At 43.0% G+C, this 20,368-nt stretch overlaps 4 protein-coding genes across 6 annotated transcripts in view; all 4 read left to right on the top strand.

Moving 5' to 3' along the window:
* Nucleotides 1-521: 521 nt before the first annotated feature.
* LOC146300540 (uncharacterized) lies at nucleotides 522-2,422 on the top strand. The gene is made up of 6 exons (XM_084671052.1): nucleotides 522-680; nucleotides 870-968; nucleotides 1,149-1,205; nucleotides 1,336-1,437; nucleotides 1,771-1,887; nucleotides 2,078-2,422. The coding sequence occupies exons 1-6, from the start codon at nucleotides 522-524 to the stop codon at nucleotides 2,108-2,110; spliced, it is 567 nt and encodes a 188-aa protein (XP_084527178.1). The 3' UTR covers nucleotides 2,111-2,422.
* A 945-nt stretch (nucleotides 2,423-3,367) lies between these two features.
* On the top strand, nucleotides 3,368-10,355 carry ptdss1a (phosphatidylserine synthase 1a). The gene is made up of 13 exons (XM_084703536.1): nucleotides 3,368-3,869; nucleotides 4,402-4,493; nucleotides 4,730-4,774; nucleotides 4,862-4,986; nucleotides 5,120-5,278; nucleotides 5,418-5,569; nucleotides 5,886-6,027; nucleotides 6,788-6,900; nucleotides 7,055-7,120; nucleotides 7,700-7,799; nucleotides 8,017-8,085; nucleotides 8,357-8,420; nucleotides 8,693-10,355. Exons 1-13 carry the CDS (start codon nucleotides 3,688-3,690, stop codon nucleotides 8,785-8,787), a joined length of 1,404 nt encoding a protein of 467 aa, XP_084559662.1. The 5' UTR covers nucleotides 3,368-3,687; the 3' UTR covers nucleotides 8,788-10,355.
* A 794-nt stretch (nucleotides 10,356-11,149) lies between these two features.
* On the top strand, nucleotides 11,150-12,729 carry LOC146300538 (E3 ubiquitin-protein ligase NHLRC1-like). The gene has a single exon (XM_084669235.1). It carries the CDS (start codon nucleotides 11,274-11,276, stop codon nucleotides 12,519-12,521), a length of 1,248 nt encoding a protein of 415 aa, XP_084525361.1. The 5' UTR covers nucleotides 11,150-11,273; the 3' UTR covers nucleotides 12,522-12,729.
* Nucleotides 12,730-12,882: 153 nt separating this feature from the next.
* kif13a (kinesin family member 13A) overlaps nucleotides 12,883-20,368 on the top strand; it is a 41,491-nt gene continuing 34,005 nt past the window's right edge. For 2 of the 3 annotated variants that reach the window (XM_084703521.1, XM_084703512.1), the window contains exons 1-2: nucleotides 12,884-13,416; nucleotides 13,651-13,741. In XM_084703521.1, coding sequence (XP_084559647.1) covers nucleotides 13,362-13,416; nucleotides 13,651-13,741 — 146 coding nt within the window. In that variant the 5' untranslated portion in view covers nucleotides 12,884-13,361. Of the gene's footprint in view, nucleotides 13,417-13,650; nucleotides 13,742-20,368 lie in introns of all 3 variants that reach the window. The other variant, XM_084703504.1, reaches the window with a different exon arrangement.

The following is a 20,368-nucleotide window of genomic DNA, read 5'->3' as shown; positions in this document are numbered from 1 at the left end:
TAACTTTGTTTTCGTGAGATTTGTTGAGCAAACAATACGTTTTTTTGGAAAGTAATTAGGTTTGCCTTTCTTTTGAATGAATTCTAACGTTTAGTTTTTGTGCGATTTGAGGTTATACACTTAAAATAGTAAGCCTTCACATATACGGAGTTAATCACCTCATCATAAACGACCAGTTTTCAATGCTCTTGTTTTGCCAGGCTTATAGCTACTGCACCGACCACACCCTCGTCTATCAGAGCTCCAAGACATGCGCGCATCACAAACCACACGGACACGTTGTGCAGCTTAGGCCCCATTTATGTCCCCCACCCCCTTCTATCTCCTTTATCATGCTTGCTGTGTCTTCTGTATCATATGTGTTCATTTAGCCTACAGAGCATTCGTTATAGATCTGGAAGACAGAATCGTGATCCCCCTCAGCTTGAAAGATCAGGTTGGTCAAATCACCAAAACTAAAAGTGTGAAGAGGGATGGCTTTTGTGGGCATGTGTAAGATGATTGATTTTCCCCACAGGAAAATGAAGGATACATTTTATTCAGATGAGCACATGCTTATCATCATTCCATTGGGCAGTCTTAAAGATGCTCAAGAGGGCCAGTTAATGCCAGAGAATTTCCACTGTGTGTTTAAAGATGTCTACAAGGTGTTCTTGAAGGGACAGCCCAAAGCACTTGGGGTACAGTATGTCCAACTTTTACAGTTTAAACTTTGTCTTTAAGATATGTGTCAAATTACAAAATGTAGCCATCATACACTTTTTTATATTTTACGATTAGTTTATCCTATAGGTTTGCAGTGATTGTACATGCATATCTATTTATTATTTGTATCCTTTGTTTTGTTTTTGTGTTGTTTTTTTTTACAGATGGCTCAGTTCATTGCTGGAGTTCTCATACTAATTCTTGGTATCGGTTTGGTGACTCCAAACCAACGTGACTTGTTGTATACTGTGCCAAGTGTTCTAGTAAATATTTCATAATTTTCCATAATTTATTCCCCATTTTATATGATGATTGATGTATGTTGATGTCTTATGCTGATATTCCGATGATCCACGCCATTCCAATTGATGTGAATTCCTCTTCAATTGTTTGGAATTTTGTAATGATTACTGTGTGGGTCTCTAAATGTATATGTTTTTTAGTTTTTCCTCTCAGGAATGCTGTCATATGTAGCTGGTCAGACTCCAAACATGTGTGTGGTAGGTTCTTTTTATCTTAAATCTTTCTTGTATAATATTTAATTTGATACATTTTCTATATTTTAAAAAGGTACTAGACAGTCTACAATTTAAAACCAATAAAAACATCTATGTCTTCATTATGTTTCAGACAAAAATTTCGTTTTCAGTGAACATCACCAGCTTTTTCTGGTCCATTGTGGCTATTACTCTCTGCGCCCTTGATGTGTATTTTACAACAAAGCGTGAAGCGGTAGGAACAATCATCTTCTATTTTGTTCTACAAGCCTTCAATAGTTACAGTGCATTTAGTCATTTAGTCTCTTATCCAGAGCGACTTAGATCAAAGTAAGATCACAGAAAATAATTGAAGCCTTTGCATGAAAATACACTTCATCTGTTATACCATTGTAAGGCTGGGTGTCAAACCTGCCCCCACCTCTCATATGCTAAAGTCTGGAGTTTCTGGACGGTCTCAACTTGATGGCTCTCACACCGTATTCAAGATGTGGTCTGATTAGGTTGTTTGGACAATATTTACCCCCCTACACCATATTACCTTTTTTCTTGTTTCTTCATCTTTCAGGTAGAAAAAGGGATCCAAATAATTATTGCAGCACTTTTGATCATCGAAATGTTTGTTGCCATGGTCTTGATCTACTGGGAGAGTAAGGCAGTTTGCAGACAACATTTCAACATTCTGGTAAGTCACAACTTACATAATGAAGACGTAGATGTTTTTATTGGTCTCTCTATGCAGACCATAAATACAATAGGTATACTCTCTCTACGCACACCATAAATACAATAGGTATACTGTCTTCAAATGTAGAAAAATAAATAGTCAGCATGTGTTAAATATAGCTGAGCCATAAATACAATTTGTTTTGCAGCCAGTTCTCACTCTCAAGCAAATGGGGAACTAAAAGATTGACAAGAGCTCAACAACTAACAGTAATAGGTTAGATAAATCATTGGCTATCATGTCAAACTTCTAAAAAGGCTGTATGTTTGCCAATTCCTTCGATGTTTTTTTAAATTTGTTTGTAAAGCTTTAATTGTTTGTTACTGTCATACTGTGGGTATTATTTATGGCATTATCAAGAGATGATTGCACTTCAGAGATCTTTATAATACTGTTGGATTCATTACTCAAAATAAATTTAATTGTATTCTTACATGGGCTTGTATCTTTAATAAAAAAGAATTAAAATATCCAGTCCTACAAATAAATCTTTACAATTGTATTTGCCTCAACCAGAATCCCCTATCTGTTTTGTTTTAATAGTGTTTAGATTAATAAACTAGACATTAGGCTATGCTATTCATTGCACTAAAGACTAGTAGCACTAAAGAGGATTTTCAAATCTACGAATCTATAAGATAATTGTCTGTCTCTCATTTTGACTAAACTGGTGTACTATATACAAGTAGGATTAGCTTTTTCAGCCTTTGATAGGAAGTACAGTGTTTGTCCTTTGTGGTAAAAGCTGATGTGTGAATAGCAGACGTGCTGATACTTTCATACCACAAACCAAGAAGAACCTTGAGAAATTGAAGGGTGTAATGTTTCTCAGAAGAAAAGCATCCAACGGTTTAATTATATTCATAGTTTAACTTGTAATCATGTGTGCTATACAATACAAGTTTCATAGATTATTTCCTGTGGTCAAGTGCAAGACGTTCACAAGACCCATGTCTGTGATGTACAGTATTGCATGATGAGTCAAAAATAATTGTCTAAAGTTGACATGTACATGCCCAAACACTTACCGTTTGTTAACCATGTAAATCATGAGATCAAGTGACCACTTGATGGTAGCAGAGCCCCAGGAACAGGCTAGAATAACGCACGACTATAGCATCTTCTGAGGTTTAAAGTTCTGAGGTGGTGTTTTGTCCGAATCATTAAATTCGCTAACAAAATGATTATCTTACCAATTGAATACATTCATTGAATCACTGAATCACACATTGAAACATAATAAATGAATTGCTTTGATTTATGACATGAAGTTGCCTTGTTTCTTGATTGTAACATTTCCATGTTTTGAAAATGCTCCATATTATTTCAGTTCAAGATATGATTAGTTTAAATTATCTCTCGTACTGTACGAGGCAAGGGACTTTAGGTATGAGGAAAGATTCTTGAATGACCTGGGGTGTGGACTTGACGTGAACTACCTTCCATGGGGGACACTCTCATGTACACCAATCAAAATACAGAGTTCACCTAAAATTATTTCAGTAAATTTAACCCCTGCTCGTCTCGCAAAACAAGGACTGTTTATGCCTTTTCAACGGACGACGTATTTCTTCTTTTTTTTCTATGCGTTTTATTTAAGTAATTCTACTAATATGATTTAGACTGGTGTTCGTATGATTGACTTGTTTAGCCTTACGAAAAAAATATATTAATTGCGTCTTTGGCCTGATGTTATTGGCTAGCTAGCTGACGTTGCTAGCTAGCAAGAGGTTGCGGTGCATTCCTTCTTACTATAGAATGGCGTCTATGTACTCCGGATCCCATACCCTGAGTAAAGATGATGTGAACTACAGAATGCATTTCCGCATGATCAACGAACAGCAAGTAGAAGATATCACCATCGATTTTTTCTACAAACCGCACACAATAACACTGTTAACATGCACAGTGCTCAGCTTGATGTACTTTGCATTTACAAGGTAAGATGGCCAATTAACTAGCTACCAGTACGTAAAGCGTCTAGCAAGCTAAGCTACTATTAGCCTGCAAAAAGCAGGATGTTCTGAATGGCTTGGTTGACATCATTCATGAGCATGATATGGGATAGCTAACAAGTCTTGTAATTATGTTTTGTCAAGCTGTCATTCCTTTCCATGTACGTTAACGTCAGGTTTGGACTGCTGATGCTGTCTTGTAGCTACTCCTTGTGTATAATGTTAGGGGACAAGAAGGAAAGTTAAATGGTAAGCTAACGTTAGCTAGCCTAAACAACAACAATCACTGATTGTGAAGAAGCCTTACCATCGTTTAATCTCATCAAAGATAGCTGACAGAATGGCAATGAGGTTCGTTATTATATCAAGTCAGTAGATGTGTTAAACTTGTGAAAGGATAGTAACTATTGCAGACCTGCATATATGTCAAGCCATCATGTTATTCTTAAAAAAAAAAAACCTCTGTCAGCATCAGAAGCTGTTGTGTAGTTCATGGTTGCACTTGTTTTGTTTTCAGGGATGATGGGAACCCTGACAGTAACTTATGGGTGGGTCTGATCTTAGTCATCTCCTTCTTCCTGGTTATCAGTATCCTGGCCTTCCCCAACGGTAAGTTAAGTTTAACTATTAACCTGCTGGGAGGTAGTTGGCTGTGCAAACACTGTAGAGACCTATATATTTTGACAATGGTTGATAACAAAAAATAAATAAAGAAAAAACAGTATATCATACACTGACAGGTACGCCTTATTGATTTTCCCTAAGGGGGACTGTTTGCCATGTGGTGAAATTTGAGTTCTTAAATCCAGTTACTGATTAAATGTCCTTTTAATGCATCTGTTTAGGTCCATTCACAAGACCACATCCAGCAATATGGCGAGTGGTGTTTGGTAAGGGAGCCTGCCATGTATTTTTTGGTTAGCGAGGATTTAATGAACCTCTGGATGATATCTCTCACGTCTTCCTCTTCTTTTCAGGTCTAAGTGTCCTCTATTTCCTGTTCCTGGTCTTTATCATCTTCCTAAACTGGGAGCAGGTGAAGCAGGTCATGTACTGGCTGGACCCCAACCTGCGTTATGCCAAAAGAGAGGCTGACGTCATGGTGAGAGTGAAGCTCTTTCCGTAATCATTGTTTGCCAATTTCACAATATACACCCACTCAGTGTGTATATGTATCACATAGTCCACCAATTCAGTAATTATTGACTATTTTTTAATTTGAATTTTTTCTCCAGGAATATGCAATAAACTGTCATGTGATCACCTGGGAGCGAATCCTGAGCCACTTTGACATCTTTGCCTTCAGTCACTTCTGGGGCTGGGGCATGAAGGCCCTGCTCATCCGCAGCTATGGCCTCTGCTGGACCATCAGCATCACCTGGGAGCTCACAGAGGTACATACCCGCACATGTACACACATACCTGCACACGCACACTTGATCCATGTGGTGCACACTTGAGTCCGATGTTTTGAACCTCCCTCTTTCCTCCATCCCTTGTCTAATTCACCCCCCCCCCCCTTCCCTCCCTCAGCTGTTCTTCATGCACCTGCTGCCTAACTTTGCGGAGTGCTGGTGGGACCAGGTGATCTTGGACATCCTGCTGTGTAACGGAGGGGGAATCTGGCTGGGCATGACCGTCTGTCGCTTTCTGGAGATGAGAACCTACCACTGGGCGAGCATCAAGTAGGCTCTTAACCAGAATTTCCACTTTTGTGCTCAAGTCCCCTTTAGCTCATTAGTGTATTTAACTGTAGTAAAATTCTCAGAGACTTTTTTTTTGGAAAGAAAAGGCTCTCATTTTGTTGTTGTTTTGAAATATAAGAAGGGTTGTTGCTTGAGAGACGGTGAGAAAGTGGAGTGGAGACGGTGGAGTAGACTTGAATGATTAATACCTAGTATTGCTTTCATCCGCGTTTCCCTCTTGCACTGAGACAGTACTTATCTTATTGTATGTACGCCTGTGATGCTTTTGCGATCAATGCCCTATCTTCCGGTCCAGAGACATCCACACCACTACGGGAAAGATTAAGCGAGCTGCGCTCCAGTTCACCCCAGCTAGCTGGACCTATGTACGCTGGTTCGACCCAAACTCTTCTCTCCAGCGCGTTACTGGGGTCTATCTGTTCATGATTATCTGGCAGGTGAGTTAGGCCCTTTACTAACGATATACTTCTGTTTACAGCCGTTCTGTTCCAAGAACAGCTGACTGTTCTTGGAAATGTTGTTTGAACAATGAAGATGTATGATTGAATGTTTTTTGGGCTATGGTTTCCATGTCAGAAGCTCATCTCACTCGAGTGAAACACAAGATGGATGACACGAGGTACAATTATGGATAGAGGACACCATGGATGGAGTACTTGAGCAAACCCCATTGCTTACCACTGGAGAGCCCAGTCTAGCATATCTGCCAACACTCACCCCATACACTTACACACACACACACACACACACACACACACACACACACACCCGCGCCTCCCATACCCTCCATGCTGGCTGCCATGGTGATGAAAGAGGCTGCTTCTCTGCCTTTTGTGTCATGATGAAATAGAATAGCCCCACTCCTCCCTCCAACCCTTCTCCCTCCCACTGCCTGTCTCCAACACTCTTTTGGCTTTAGATGGTAATTACCTGTCTTTGACAGTGGTTGGACTCTCCCGGAAGGGGGGAGGGAACTTAGGAGACCCAGAGTCGCCACAGTTTAGCTTTTCTCCCGAGGGCTCATCAACACAGGCTGTGGGCCAAATGAGAGAGTAACGAGGCAGGCCTCAGTCTCCCATTATCCTAAACTGGGACACTGTGGTGCTCCAATCTGAATGTGTTTCTTTGAAAGACTAATGAAAACCTGATCATCTTTGTCTCTGTCTGTCCCCTTCCCCCTCTCCCTCCCCTCAACAGCTGACAGAGTTGAACACGTTCTTCCTGAAGCACATCTTTGTCTTCCCAGCCTGCCACGCACTCACTTGTTGTCGAATCCTCTTTGTTGGCATCATCACGGCTCCCACCGTGAGGTAAGAATGTCAGCGGACCCTCTTTAACAGTCCTGGAAAAGAACTGCTGCCCTGGAAAGAATGCTCCACACGTGACAAAAAGGTTGACTGTTGGTAGAGCAGGCTCCAAACATGTTTCAACCACTGTTCTACTTTTTCTTCCTGTCTGTTCCAGGCAATATTATGCATACCTAACAGATACACAGTGTAAACGAGTTGGAACGCAGTGCTGGGTCTTTGGGTAAGTCTTTCACCAACTGTCATCCTGTCTCTGCAACTCATCAAAGTCATTTGACTTTCAGTCAACCGAAGATACTATTAAGACAGCCGCTGTACGTTTGTTTAGAAACTTCCGTGGGGGCTGGTGTGAGGTCGGACAGATGAGGGCCCAAGATAAGGCCAGCTTTGTTGTGGGTGCTAGCTGTTCTGCAGCGTGGGGGTTATAAAACAGTAGCCGGCAAGCCTGCTAAGCCACTGCCACCCTCACCACACAGTATGTCAACATAACAGTAGACAAAGGTTGCTTTATAGTCAACTAAATACCTGAGGGTTGTAGTCAGTGAGTACATGTTGTAAGAAACGGCGCAATAATGGTCCATTTAGCTGTGTTCATTTACCTGTGTGTCAGAACAGTGTCGTAAATGTTAACCTAGTTCCCCTATCAGGGTAATGTGTCTGCACACCTCACTCGACCGAGCCACTCACATTCCACCGCTCTCCCCTCCGTCATGTCACCACCCCTGTGACAGGTGTGGCGTGGAGCCGGCTACCCAGCATGCTCTGTGTGTGACCTTGTTGTGTGTCTGGCTTCGTATTTCAGGGCGATAGCCTTCCTGGAGGCCTTGGCATGTGTTAAGTTTGGACAGGACTTGTTCTCCAAAACGCAGATTCTTTATGTGATCCTCTGGCTCTTGTGTGTGGTAAGGAGACCACCGATACCCTTTCAAACCACCTTGCAAACGTAGACTATGACACCATACACAGCAGTGAGGCAGTCACCTTTTTATCACTGCACCTCCTACTTATACATTCTGCATGATATTACACTGTTTTGCAGTGTGGTGCGATCATGCCAGCGTTGTCATCAATCTTGTATCTTTTATTAATCATTGTCTCTTACTGGTTTCCTCTTTACAGGCCTTCATCACGTTCCTGTGCCTGTATGGAATGGTGTGGTATGCAGAAAACTACGGCCCAAGAGAAAAGGTACTCATCATTAGCGTTTGGCTGCTCTTGTCGAACGTTCCCCCCCCCCCCCCCCCCCCGCCATCTTGTCAGGCCGTCATTGTAAATCTGATTTACCATAACTGACCCACCTGCTTGACTGAAGATGAAGTAAAACTCCAGTGCCTTTCATTGGGGACGGTTTGTCCATTGTTGAAGCATGTGCCTCTGTCAGCTAGCTGCTGCATGTCCCCTGTGTAGCATGTGTCGGAGGAACGTGTGAAATGTGTTCACACCTCCTCTGCTTTAACAGAGCCTCTCAGAATGTGAGGACAGCAACATCGAATCCACCGACTACGAATCGGAAACTCTCAAAGGTAAAAGTCCACAGTTAGGTCCCTCTGTGGTGAACCCTCAAGTTTATGCCTACATGCGTCATTGCAATGTCATGCCTTTCTATGAACCTCTGTCAGCGAGCATGTGAACTGATTTCTTAGCATTAGCCTGACCCCTAGTGGTTAGATAGTATTTTACGCACCTACACACACAATGTGCCATACTAAATAGATGAATGATGCCTTCCTGTGTCACAACACGTAATTCTGGATCATTTGTTCCCAATCTTAAATCTTTGCTCTCTACCTCACAGAGGAGACGGACGTAGTGGGTGAAGTCTCATCAACCAGACAAAGAGGAAGGGGCTCAGGAAAGAACAAATCGATCAACGGTGTAGGGACCCAGTAATGACGAGAGCTCAGGGGTGTAGGGCCCCTCGCTCCTCGCATGGCAGAGCTAGGAGAGAAGGAGGAGGAGTAGGAGGCTGAAAGAAGTTAACACCTCCCAGGGCATTTCAACACGTTACAGAGAACCACTCACCCACAACGGAGAGGTTGGGCACCAAAGAGTGGATGAGCGTGTCCATACAGTGTTAGAAAGAGAGGGGTCTGTTCTGCTGAGACTGGCACCGCTACTGGTGGCTTAGTCAGGGCCTTGCTCCTACCCTACTCTGTGTGTGTGTGTGTGTGTGTGTGTGTGTGTTTGTGTGTGTGTGTGTGTGTGTGTGTGGAGGAGGTGGGGGGGGGGGGGCAAAATTGCTCTTCTACAGTTGGAACGCATGTTCATTGTAGTTGGTAAATCGTGATTTGCAAACTACATTTATCCTATACAATATATCATTCATGTTTCATGTAAAACCTACTGGTCTGTACAGCACCAGCCCTGGTGTCATGATCAGATTAACGTATGTAACAGATCCAAAACATTTCATATCTGTAGAGTGCACATGTAGACCATGTCATAGACATTGAACCCTGTTTGGTACTGTAAGAGACAAATATATGATCAGATTGGGCCAATTTATCATCTGTTGTATTTACATTTCCATATAAGTGTTCATGTTTTTTTGTTGTTGTTCACGACTTGAACAAAGAGTGAAATGTGAACAGGATTTTAATGCAAACCAGCTTTGGCGTGGAAAGATCATTTCTTTTTCACAGGAGTTTTGTGTTAGACGTGAGTCAAAGCAAAGCACACGTTTTAAGCACTTTTTAAATTCGTTGGGCACTCCTCAAGAGCATCCGCTTCCTGTTGTAATCAGTATACTGTACATTTGTAATGTATGTTGTTGGTGTGCTTTGTGAATCATTGTGACCTTGAGTGATTTCACTCTGTTTTCATTTGTGGCTGCTACCAGTTATTTTCACTGAATTAACAAGAAGGCAAATCATTCATTCTTTCATGCATGTTTTCAAGTTTCAACAGTCTGCAGAGATAGCTTCGTTTGACTATGCGGACTTCACCTACATGGCATTTGCATGGCTGTGTCAAATATAGAAGTCTTTTTGGTGGAATGTTAACTAGTGACAAGTGAAACCTCTCACTGAGAAGTATTTACACTTTCAATGTTGACATAGGCTAACATTTTTATCAAACACCCCCTGTGCCTGTTTTGCATGTACTTTTTATTTTTTATTCCTAACTTTTTGGAAGTTTGTATTATCAAGCATAATTTGAGTTACGTTTCAGTGCTTGTGATCTCTGTGCTTTCATTAAAAGTCCATTTATTTTCTGTCAGATAGTTACCATCACTGCACAAAAGTGTCCCTCACAATCCAAGATAATCCAGACATTGTCATTCTCAGTGGAAAGGGGATGGAAGGGGCTCCCTGGCTTTGTAATTGGTACATTGTGTCTGGGTTATGCCAATTTTGCCAAAAAAGAAAGAAAAGAACTTGACTGATATAGAGACTTGTGTTGTTGTTTTTCACTGTGAATTAAAAGTACCTAATAAAATGTTTTGCATTTCCTCTTAATATCTACGTGGCGTTGTTTATTTTGGGGTCCACTATGACTGAGAAATGTAGCCACGTGTTGTAGGTTTATTTTTAAAAGTTGCTTCCCCCCCCCCCGTGATGGACAGACGGCGCCTTGATCTTTGGCACTGTTGGCATGTGATGCAACCTGTGACTTACCGAGTATGCATGGTTGAAATAGATGATCGCTAAAGTACACGTACTTCCCGTCAATCCACAATGTTGTGCATCTTCTGCCCACACAAGATCTATACGGTATATCTCTGAAACTGATGTGTTTGGTTGTTCAGTAAAGTCTTGAATCACCTTGCTTGACCTCTGGAGAGCACTCTGCATCTACGGAGGGTAGGGACTCTGGATTTGTCCTTGTAGGGATCACATTTCACTTTGCTGGCATGCCAGAGATCAGACAGACCAAAATAGCTGACACGTTGTGACCTATAACACGATACGTTCAATCACCCTCGAAAGATGTTCCCAAGAAAATAGAAGAGCAATGAGTTTGAAGAAGCAAAACATTGCTTGCCAGGCTTCAGTGTAGCTTTGATAGAGCCTTATGTAGGTTCAAATCACAACACCCTAAAGGGCTGAGTAATGAATAATTTATGTTCTTCAGTGTTAAATTATGAGGACAGAATCTTGTGCAATGTCACCTACCACCACCCAAAGGGCTGACATGCTGCCAAGGACAATTAGACATCCCATCCAAAAGAGGGCAGCAAAGAGTATTAGATTGTGCTGACTGAGTCACATGTCACATGACATTCTGGGCCTACTAGATGTGGATGCTTTGTGAAAAATATTGCCGGTGCTGTGTGTTTTCATGCCCTGACTCCCTTTTCTCCAGATCAACCTCCAGCTGGCTACAGAGGAGCTGATGGTGCAGTCAGGTGAGGAAAAGAACAGGATCCTTCTATCATGGCTGAGGCTCCAGTTTGCTCTAGACATGGGAGTCCCAGACCAGACGCCACACTGAGGGACATTCAGATCAACCTTCTAGAGTGTAAAGTCTGCTTTGAGAAATTCAGCACCGAGAAGAGAGAGTACCGACCACAAAACCTCTCCTGTGGCCATGTGCTTTGTCTGGAATGCGTCAGAGTGCTCTCTCACCCCCTCCTCAGGACTTTGGAGTGCCCATTCTGCAGGCAGACGTGTGCTGTTGACAGCATTTCCCACTGCCAGGCCTTGACTGACCTCCAGGAGCTGCTGTTGTCCAGAAGTCCCCAGTCCCCTGTCCCTCACCGGGTGAGGGCTGGCAGCAGTAGTTGGGTCAGGGGTCTGAGCTCCGGTGCTCTACGTCTCGGTTTAGTCTTTGGCGGTTGGGGGACACTGATCAACCCCACCGGGATAGCTGTTTTTGGATCATCCGGCACCATGGTGGTGGTTCAGGATGGAGACAGCAGGGTTGTGGTCTTTGGTCCACAGGGCAGGAGGCTGCACAGTTTTGGGCAGAGAGGACGAGCTCCGGATAAGATCTGCTACCCAGCGGATGTAGCAGTAACCCCCACTGGGTATGTGGTGGTGACGGATGCCGGGGACAGTGCAGTGAAGGTGTTTACCTCCAGGGGGAGTCCTGTGTTGACGGTCCAGGAATGTTTCCAGCTGCCGTGGGGCGTCGACGTGGACAGCTGTGGACACATCTTGGTCACTGACCTTCAGACTGGTTCCCTCCACCAGGTGACAGTGGACGTTGGCCGTAGAGTGACTCTGAGTAACCAAGCAGTCGTCACTGAGCTACAGAGGCCCAAAGCAGTGGCCTGCTGCCGGACGACGGGGAATATCGCTGTGGTGGAGCAACTGGACGACCCCTCGCAGCCACCAAGAGGCTGTCGGCCCACAAGGTTAAAAGTGTACAACAAGGACTTTAAACTGTTCTGTCAGATAGATAGCTTCAGCCTGAGTCTGGACTCCAAGGTGTGGCTGTGCATGTCAGCTGTGGCTTTTGACATCGACGGAGATGTGATTGTGATTGACTCCCAGCAGGGCATGATATGGAGTTTGGGAAAACTCAAGAGTGGCCCAATTCTGACTCCCCTTGTCAGAGAGAACCTGGTCCGTCCAGTGGGGCTGGTGGCCACAGCCCAGAACTCACTCATTGTTTTAGACAGTGGAGACCATTCAGTGAAGATGTATTCAAACAGCTCAGAAACAACTGTCGCCATATGAGCAGTATACATAGCTACCAATATGCATAAAGTCTTAATGCACACTTGATCAAATATAAAAAATATATAATTGTTATTGTTTTTGAAAGGGCATTTTAATTAACATGACCCTCTGTAGCCCAATGGACCCCTAACGTGTACCGCTATAAAGTTGTATAATGCTTGTTTGACTTAGGCTATTGATGCAAATAAATACGTTTGGTAACGTAGTTTTTTACTGTAGTGTGCGCCTTAATAACTGCCCTCTTCAAGACAGGCAGTGTCTGGCCTTTTCATAGACAGTGAGCTGTTGAAAACCAACGGAGGATGAACCGAAGTTCCACTCCATTGGTTGCCTACTTTCTCATAGTTAGGCTGCGTTTCATTTTATGCATTTTTTTATTAAGAATTTGGAATAATTCATTTCAAAGCAGAGCGCTGGAAATTAACAAATGCCGGTGCACTTAAAGTGTGCGACGTTTCCCGAGTTTTCACAAGTTCGGTTCGTATCATGCGAAATCCATTTTTTTTTTGCTCAGCCACAGCCGTCGCCCGTCGGCAGGAGGATTTTCCAGCAGTCAGTCGTGCTCCCAGTGGAAGATGGCGGTTGGGATGCTGTCTGGGGCTGGAGTACCGAGCTGCCTTCGGATAGGGAGCTAACTTGATGGATGTAGATGTTTTTTATTCTTCTGGACTGGACCTGGTAGGGATTGTTTTAATAGGATACAGCCTTTCAACGACAGGAATCTGGACTGGTCGGGTGAAATTATTTGGAATAGACGACAGCCCCTAGGCTACATTGAAAGCTTGCGCATAGCACACATATTGGTGATAGTCTAGGGTGGAAGTAAAGTGTATAAAAATGTCGGATACAAAGGTAAAAGTTGCTGTGAGAGTTCGTCCAATGAACCGCAGAGGTAAGTGAAGCGAAGTCAGATTTGTTTTATAATGAATTCGCAACAACCCGATGTCACATAGGCTATTGTTTTTTTTTCTGGATGCAGGTAGAAAGTTAGTAGGCTACATCCAAATGACAGGGTTGCTGCAGGGTTCAACCTGTAATGAGGGCTATAAATCAGAACAGATTTGTGAAGTAGCGGAATAAAATCGCCAATCTTGAAACTTCTTCAAGTTTGCTCTAAACTCTGCAGAAACGGAATTGCACACGAAGTGTGTGGTGGACATGGAGGATAACCAAACTGTTCTACACCCACCGCCTTCAAATACAAAAGGAGAAAACAGGTAGGCCAATTTAAGGAGCAGCTGGACCGAATTTGTCATGTGCCTGTGTGTTAATTATTTCTCAAGATAAGCCTACTGATTTCGTTATTCCTGCGCCATCAGTATTTGGCTATAGCGGTGTAATAAAGACTTTGTAATGCTGACAGCTAAACTGAATACAGCGTGGAACGTAGGCTACAACATTGAAGAACATGTCGCTTTTTACTTGGAGAGATATTTTAGGGAGCGTCTCTGTTTTGCAAGGCTCTTCGGAGTTGGGGAGGCTGTGCTGTAGTCGTCCGGAAGTTGTCAAGATGCAGATTTTACATTTAGATTTCTAAATCGGAACTATTTTGATCAGATATTTGAAATCCTTTCAGCAGGCAGACACCCTCACTTGAATGACTACAGTCAGTCTCATGTTCATTTCACACATGATACAGGCCTACCTCCCACAATTTTTCTCGTTTAACATCTGGCAAACAGTAATGGTGTGCCTCAGATAAAGCTCAAATTACTAGTGCAACAAATATACAAACTACTCATTTGGGAAGCAAATGAAGACAATACATGTGTCTTTCTGTCCCAGTGTAACATAATATCCTTCAAAGCCCTCTGAAAGTGGCCTGTTTTCTTGACTCAAACCTATCTCAAACCAATACAATCTGTAGTTGGAAGAAACATCTGGCAGTGGGCCTAAATTCCAAAGATGTACCAACAGACATCTCCATGGTGACACTACCTGTGCTCTTTACACTTGTATTTATAGCCAAATCAAACCTATATAATTGGTAATGGTGTTTAGTTTAATAGTTTATACTTGTATGGAAAAAATGTGTGAATTAGTAGGAAGTTGTGTTTTAAAGAAGCAAAGCTGTCCTATTTGGTACACAATTGCAGAATTGTGTAGAATCAAAACAAGACATGATGTCTCTGACACCCTATGACAGGGGTGTCAAACTCATTTTTACCCAGGGTCACATCAGCATTATGGTTGCCTTCGAAGGGACAGTTGTAACTACAATGTAACGATGTTTACAATGTAAAACATTGTTTTTAGCTGTACCTTTTGTGAACATATTCTTCTGCGATTGCAGAGTTTTTTCTCCTTGAAGCACAAACATATATTCTTTTTCCCATCTTTCTAGAAATTGCCTTCCATCTAGGGCTGGATGCAGCCTGCTTTGACTGGGGGTGCAGTTAACATTTCTGGGGGTATCATGATTATGTAAAGGGATCATATAATTTTTTATATTGATACCATTTTTGGGACTGCTTATCGATCCGAGTGTTAATCAGGCGCGGAGTCAAGCGTTGTACACATTTGGGAATTAACCCAAACCTAGGATGTATTCAGGGGTTGATGTGTCGACAGGGGAAGCAGAAACATGCATCTAGCTTGGCTGTTCGAGAACAGTTCGAGAGCGATACCAACTTGGGTTGAATGCCCGAGGACCTTGGCTGAAAATGCGCATGGGGTACGTTTGCAGAACCGGCTGCATTGGAGTGCTGTCATTCAAATCATGCTCGCCTTCACCCACAGTTAAACTTGGAACTTTGCGTTAAACACTGATGTGCATATACACTGCTTTCTAGAGGCGGGATGTCGTGACTTTGCCGTAACATCATCAAAGTGCATTGTGAGAGATGTAGTTTATGGTCAATGCACGCTGTAAAGCCGCGTAGACTTATTTCAATACGCCATTTAAACTCCCGTGTAGGGGCCCTCGAGTTTGACACGTGCCCTATGACATGCGCAGGGGCACGGTTTGTTTATTGAAGTACTTGTTTGAGGTCAGACGGTGGTGGAAAACACATTGGCTATTTTGAACAGGGTACAGCAGTGCAAAGTGAGTCCTTTCCAATGCAGCAGACACACAGGCCTCACCACCAGTGAAAGTCCTGACAGGTGTCCGTGTGGTGTGCGCCAGGCAAAGGTAAGCAAAGCACCCTCTCTGGTTTCACAAGCGAGGGGAGTGCTGCTGAAAACAAGCTGGGTCTGGATCAAGCTTACTCAACAGGCATGCAGGAAACAGTGGAACAAGGGAAGGGTGAGGGTCAGCAGAAAGGAGCTGGGCAGCTGAGCCAGAAGACCACAGCGAGAGGCAGCGTAGGCCAAAGGAAGCAAAAGCAGACCCTTTACTCAAATCAACCCCAGCCCAACCCATATTCTATGCAGATGATTCCCCTCACTCAACAACATGATGAACATGATTATGAGGCTGTACAGAAAACGTTATGTAGAGCCAGACATACAGTACAACAGCAATCCTCTGTAAACACAGTCAAGGCGGTGAACCGCTGGTCTCAATGGAAGGCTTTTTGGATCATGAGAGACATACAGTACAATAAAGCAATCTTTTCCTTGAGCGTTGTTCTGCTGTGTGATTCCGCGTTGCCACATTAAAGCTGGAGACCGCGTTTTCTGCAACAGTGTGTATGATTGTGTCCATCTCTAGACTTAACTGCTGTCGTCTTCTGTCATCCCTGATTAGACATCTGACCTGATTACTCATGGATGCAAATTGAATACACAAGGCTGCCCAGTTGTGGAAACACAACAAGGCTGTTTTCCCCTATAGCCTACATGTTCATATTCTACACGCTTTCTGGGCAAGGCAGGGGGGTTTCTCCATCTTTAAAAATCCTTGTTGTGAAACTCCACACACAATTCTGCTGTGGGAAGAGAAAGAGAACACCAAGGCATCTGAGTAGAAACATCCATCCAGAGTTGCAATCTCTGCTCTGGTTTTGACGCAGCATTTTTTGTTAATCTGAAACCATTACATCTGTAGGCCTACTTGTAATCAACAACCAACATCAACTGGTAATGAGCTTGCTGCTCAAGCAGCCAGAGCCCCCACATTAGCCTATATTTAAGGCAATTATTGGAACTGAAATTGCCACACAACGACTCTTTCCAGGCAATTAAACAAATTGCAATTTTAAAGCCAACGTTCATGGAACATACATAACAATGAAACACAAAGGGGCATTGTGGGTGAGAGGTCAGATAAATTACTCTTAACGTTAACTGTTTGTCCTGTCAATACGATTTTGTCTGCTGTATATGTATTTGGTATGTGAAGATTAGGGTTTGGTCACACAGTTTGTCTCTGGCTGGTTGGACATGCCTCTCTTGTGTATGTTAAACAGGCCATACCTTAGAGGGCGTTGGTCTGCCACACGTTTCAAACTTTCAAAACGATTGGAGCAAATGTTACTGGGATGTAGGGTCAGATGACTGCTGCGTTGTGTCTGATGGCACTGTCTTCAACAGCTGTACCATTGGAGTTTATCCAAGGTCACATTAGATACTTTCTCATTTGACTGCTTACATAGCTATGTAAGCTTTCCTTCTCAAATAAACCTGTGATTGTTAGACAGCTGAATTCTTTGAATTTTTGTAGACATTCCTCTTCATTTTTTATTCATTTAGCAAACGCTTTTATCCAAAACAACGTGCAAATGAATAGTGTCATACAACAGAAGATCTAGAAGTGCATAGATCTGCAGTATTTCGGTGTCAGAGACAAGGTATGGTCTGTCTGTACTGGCCACAAAGTAAAGTAACCACATCTCGGCTACCAGATATCTTAACCATAAGATTGTCTCTCATAATAGAAAAGAATATACATGCAGTATGTAATTGCACATATTACAGATTATCCTACTCAAGGAGCTAAACTTACTGATTAACAGTGATTGGCACTCATTCTAAACCCTTTTGTATCATTCCTAATCCAGTCTGTGGTAAACTGAGCCACAGAAGGGGATACCCAGGTCCTTGGGGCATTTACGTGTTTTGAAGACACCTGTTCATGTGGCGGTGGAGATGTGTCAAGTTCAGAGAGCAATTTATCAGCATGTCAGATATGGCCCCAGGCTCTAGACTCATGGGAACCCCACATCTCACAGCAAAATGTGCACTTGGGCCAGCAGGAGAGCAACTACAATTATTAAAGTGAAGTCTGAAGGCTATTGAATAGCGCATCAGATATACACTTGTTTTTTACTGTGTAAGGAATGTGTCACCTAATTAATTGTATGCCTTCCTCTCAAGGAATCTATACATTTGTTTCTTCGGTGCATTTTTACAAGGTACCATGTGAACGTGGAAGCTATGTAAAGAATGTGAACAAATGTTCCAACTTTCCTTTGATGGCTTAGGAACCACGACCTTGTCTTTGCAACCCCATGATTCATCGTGCAGTGACTCGTGATCCCTCCTTTTTGGTTCTCTGCAAAATGAACTGTAATCTCTGTGATGGCGGGACGGAACATCAACGGTGACTGCAGAGAGATGAGGCTTAGGTTTCCTTGTCCAAGCTTTGGTTACGTCCACGCTTACATTCTCATAGTCTGACCCCCTCCCCCAGACTCAGAAACAATGAGGCTGGTAGAGGAGCCTGAGAAATACCTGAGGCAACTGTCTGAGAGGGGGGGGATCAGTGTAGGAGCAGCATAACAGGGAAATACCCTTGAGCTCTTTACAATTGAGCTATATGACACCTATCTTGCCCCAGCATGCCGTCAGCTCAGCCACAGGACAATTGACGAGTCTGTCACGTCTTATGGAAATGTCATCCTTGCAAAGATAGGATTGAGGTGATAATAGCCCAGTCACTGAGGTAAGTGCAGTTACAAATGTGATACCGACCCCGTACAGTGTGACTAAGCCTAGGCTTCATCCTTCAATGACGGTCTACATTACACACTGTCAGCCATTTTATATAGAGATGATGTTACAAAGATGGTCTCGAGTTATTGTTGTCAGTTCAATTGCTGACGTTTCATATCTACTCCTGGGTCCTTGAACTCCTGTCAAATTGCAGGTATTGTTTTTGTTTGTCTTCATCTTCTCAGGATATTTCTTATAAGGCAGAGAAGCATTGTGGCATGGATTGCACGGTTTTGTAAGTGCCTGCATAGTTGTCTAAAGAAGAGGACTGTTTGTTGAGGATACAGACAGTGTTTTCTTACTCCTCCCTTCTACTTCTGTGGCCTTGCAGGGCAAGGTGATTTGTGAAAGCATGTCTCCATCAGATAATGGCTGACTACTCTAACCAACCCTGTGATTTTCCTTTTATCTTACAAACACAATCTCCTCCTCATCACTGACTACACACAGAGCCTGAGGGGATCCTACCTTTTCTCCATGTAAATACGTTTTATACCGTCAAACGGTCACCTGATGCAGTGGTTTAACCCAAGACATCATTCACGTGAAACATTCTTTTTTTTGCAGTTTCTTATAAAAAAAAAAAAAGCACATCTGTTTCTTCCACAATCTAACCGCTGTGGCTGAACTCAGATAGTCAGCATGTGTTGTTTTGGTTTTCTAAGCCTATTAGGCCTTCAGTCTGAGCTGACTGAAATGGTGGAGATGTCAAAGGCACTCAGCTTTTCCCCCTGCTAGATAAGGGTGTTGACTGAACATTGTGGTGGTGGTAGTCGTGAATGTGGTGAAATTGAGAGGGGAAAGGAGTTTAGGAAGGGTCTCATCCGTCTTTCAACTCTCTGGCGTCACACATGGGACTAAGTGCCATCACGCTTTCCAAACAAACTCTCTGCAAATGACAATGACACCCCATCAATGGCCGCCCTCAGGAATGTGCCTTTGTCTTTCCCGTTTGGTCTTTCTGCTGTGTAGAAACGACCAACCTTTCCATTCAGTAAGATGTTGTTCTCTGAGTTTTGGCTCCGCTCAAGGTTCTCTCCTTTCTCCCCAGTGGTCCTACTGCGGAAAGTGTGGTGTGGTACTGATAAAACTGTTGAATTCCCTGGTGGGCTGCTCCCCACGGTTTGTTTTGGAGGTGGGGCTGTGTTTACATCTTGACCTGGAAACGAGACCAAAAGACCGTCCCTCCTCTTTTTCTCTTTGGGACTTCTCGGAGACAGGATTGCAGAGATTCTGGCCATCTGAACTGAGTTAGTGGTTGTACTTTCTGACTGGTTTTCTCCCAGTTAATCTGCGCATTTGTTATAGAGATCGTTTGCTGTAATTACTTGGTTTTTCTACAAAGATCATTCTTCCAATTCACATATTTTCTTTTGAAGTTCTGTCTTTTGTGTTTACACGGATTTCCTGACTAGATTTATTGCAGACTGTTACTTTACCCTCAGCTTTGTCGGAGGGTGGAGTGCAGCCAGACAACACAAAACTAGTGAAAATGGGTACAGTGTTTGTTTTTTTTTACGTCTGAGCAAATACTTTCTTACTCTATTTCACTGTGTAAAAGGATTTATAAATGAATGTGAAGTGTTATACTGGCCTAATAAGAACTGTGTATCTTTAGGCTGTAACTTCTCTTGGGCCAGATTTAACTTGAGCACCATCAAAAATGGCTGTTGGTCAGGATCACCCAGTCTGTGATCCAGTTTGTCTGTGTGACATCTATCAAGTGGACAAGGTCAAAGGGGGTGTGGCCTAGCAGTAAATGTGTCACTTGGATGGCAGTGGGGAGGAAGCGGGCCCATATTGTACAGATTGATGAACTTCCCTTTTCGTTTGCTCATTTCCTGTCACTAACTAAATCATGGGGAAAGTACTTTGTATCCCCTCTGTTCTACAGAATAACTTTAGAGAAAACTCACAAGGTTTACCACTCTCCTAAAGCTTATCACACCTGACTTGCAAAGTTACAC

This window comes from Hypomesus nipponensis, chromosome 2, assembly GCF_054491055.1.
Source record: "Hypomesus nipponensis isolate SF chromosome 2, ASM5449105v1, whole genome shotgun sequence".
NCBI classification, from domain to species: Eukaryota; Metazoa; Chordata; class Actinopteri; order Osmeriformes; family Osmeridae; genus Hypomesus; species Hypomesus nipponensis.
The sequence above is the reverse complement of the archived record's forward strand: the minus strand, read 5'-3'. Positions and strand labels throughout refer to the sequence as shown.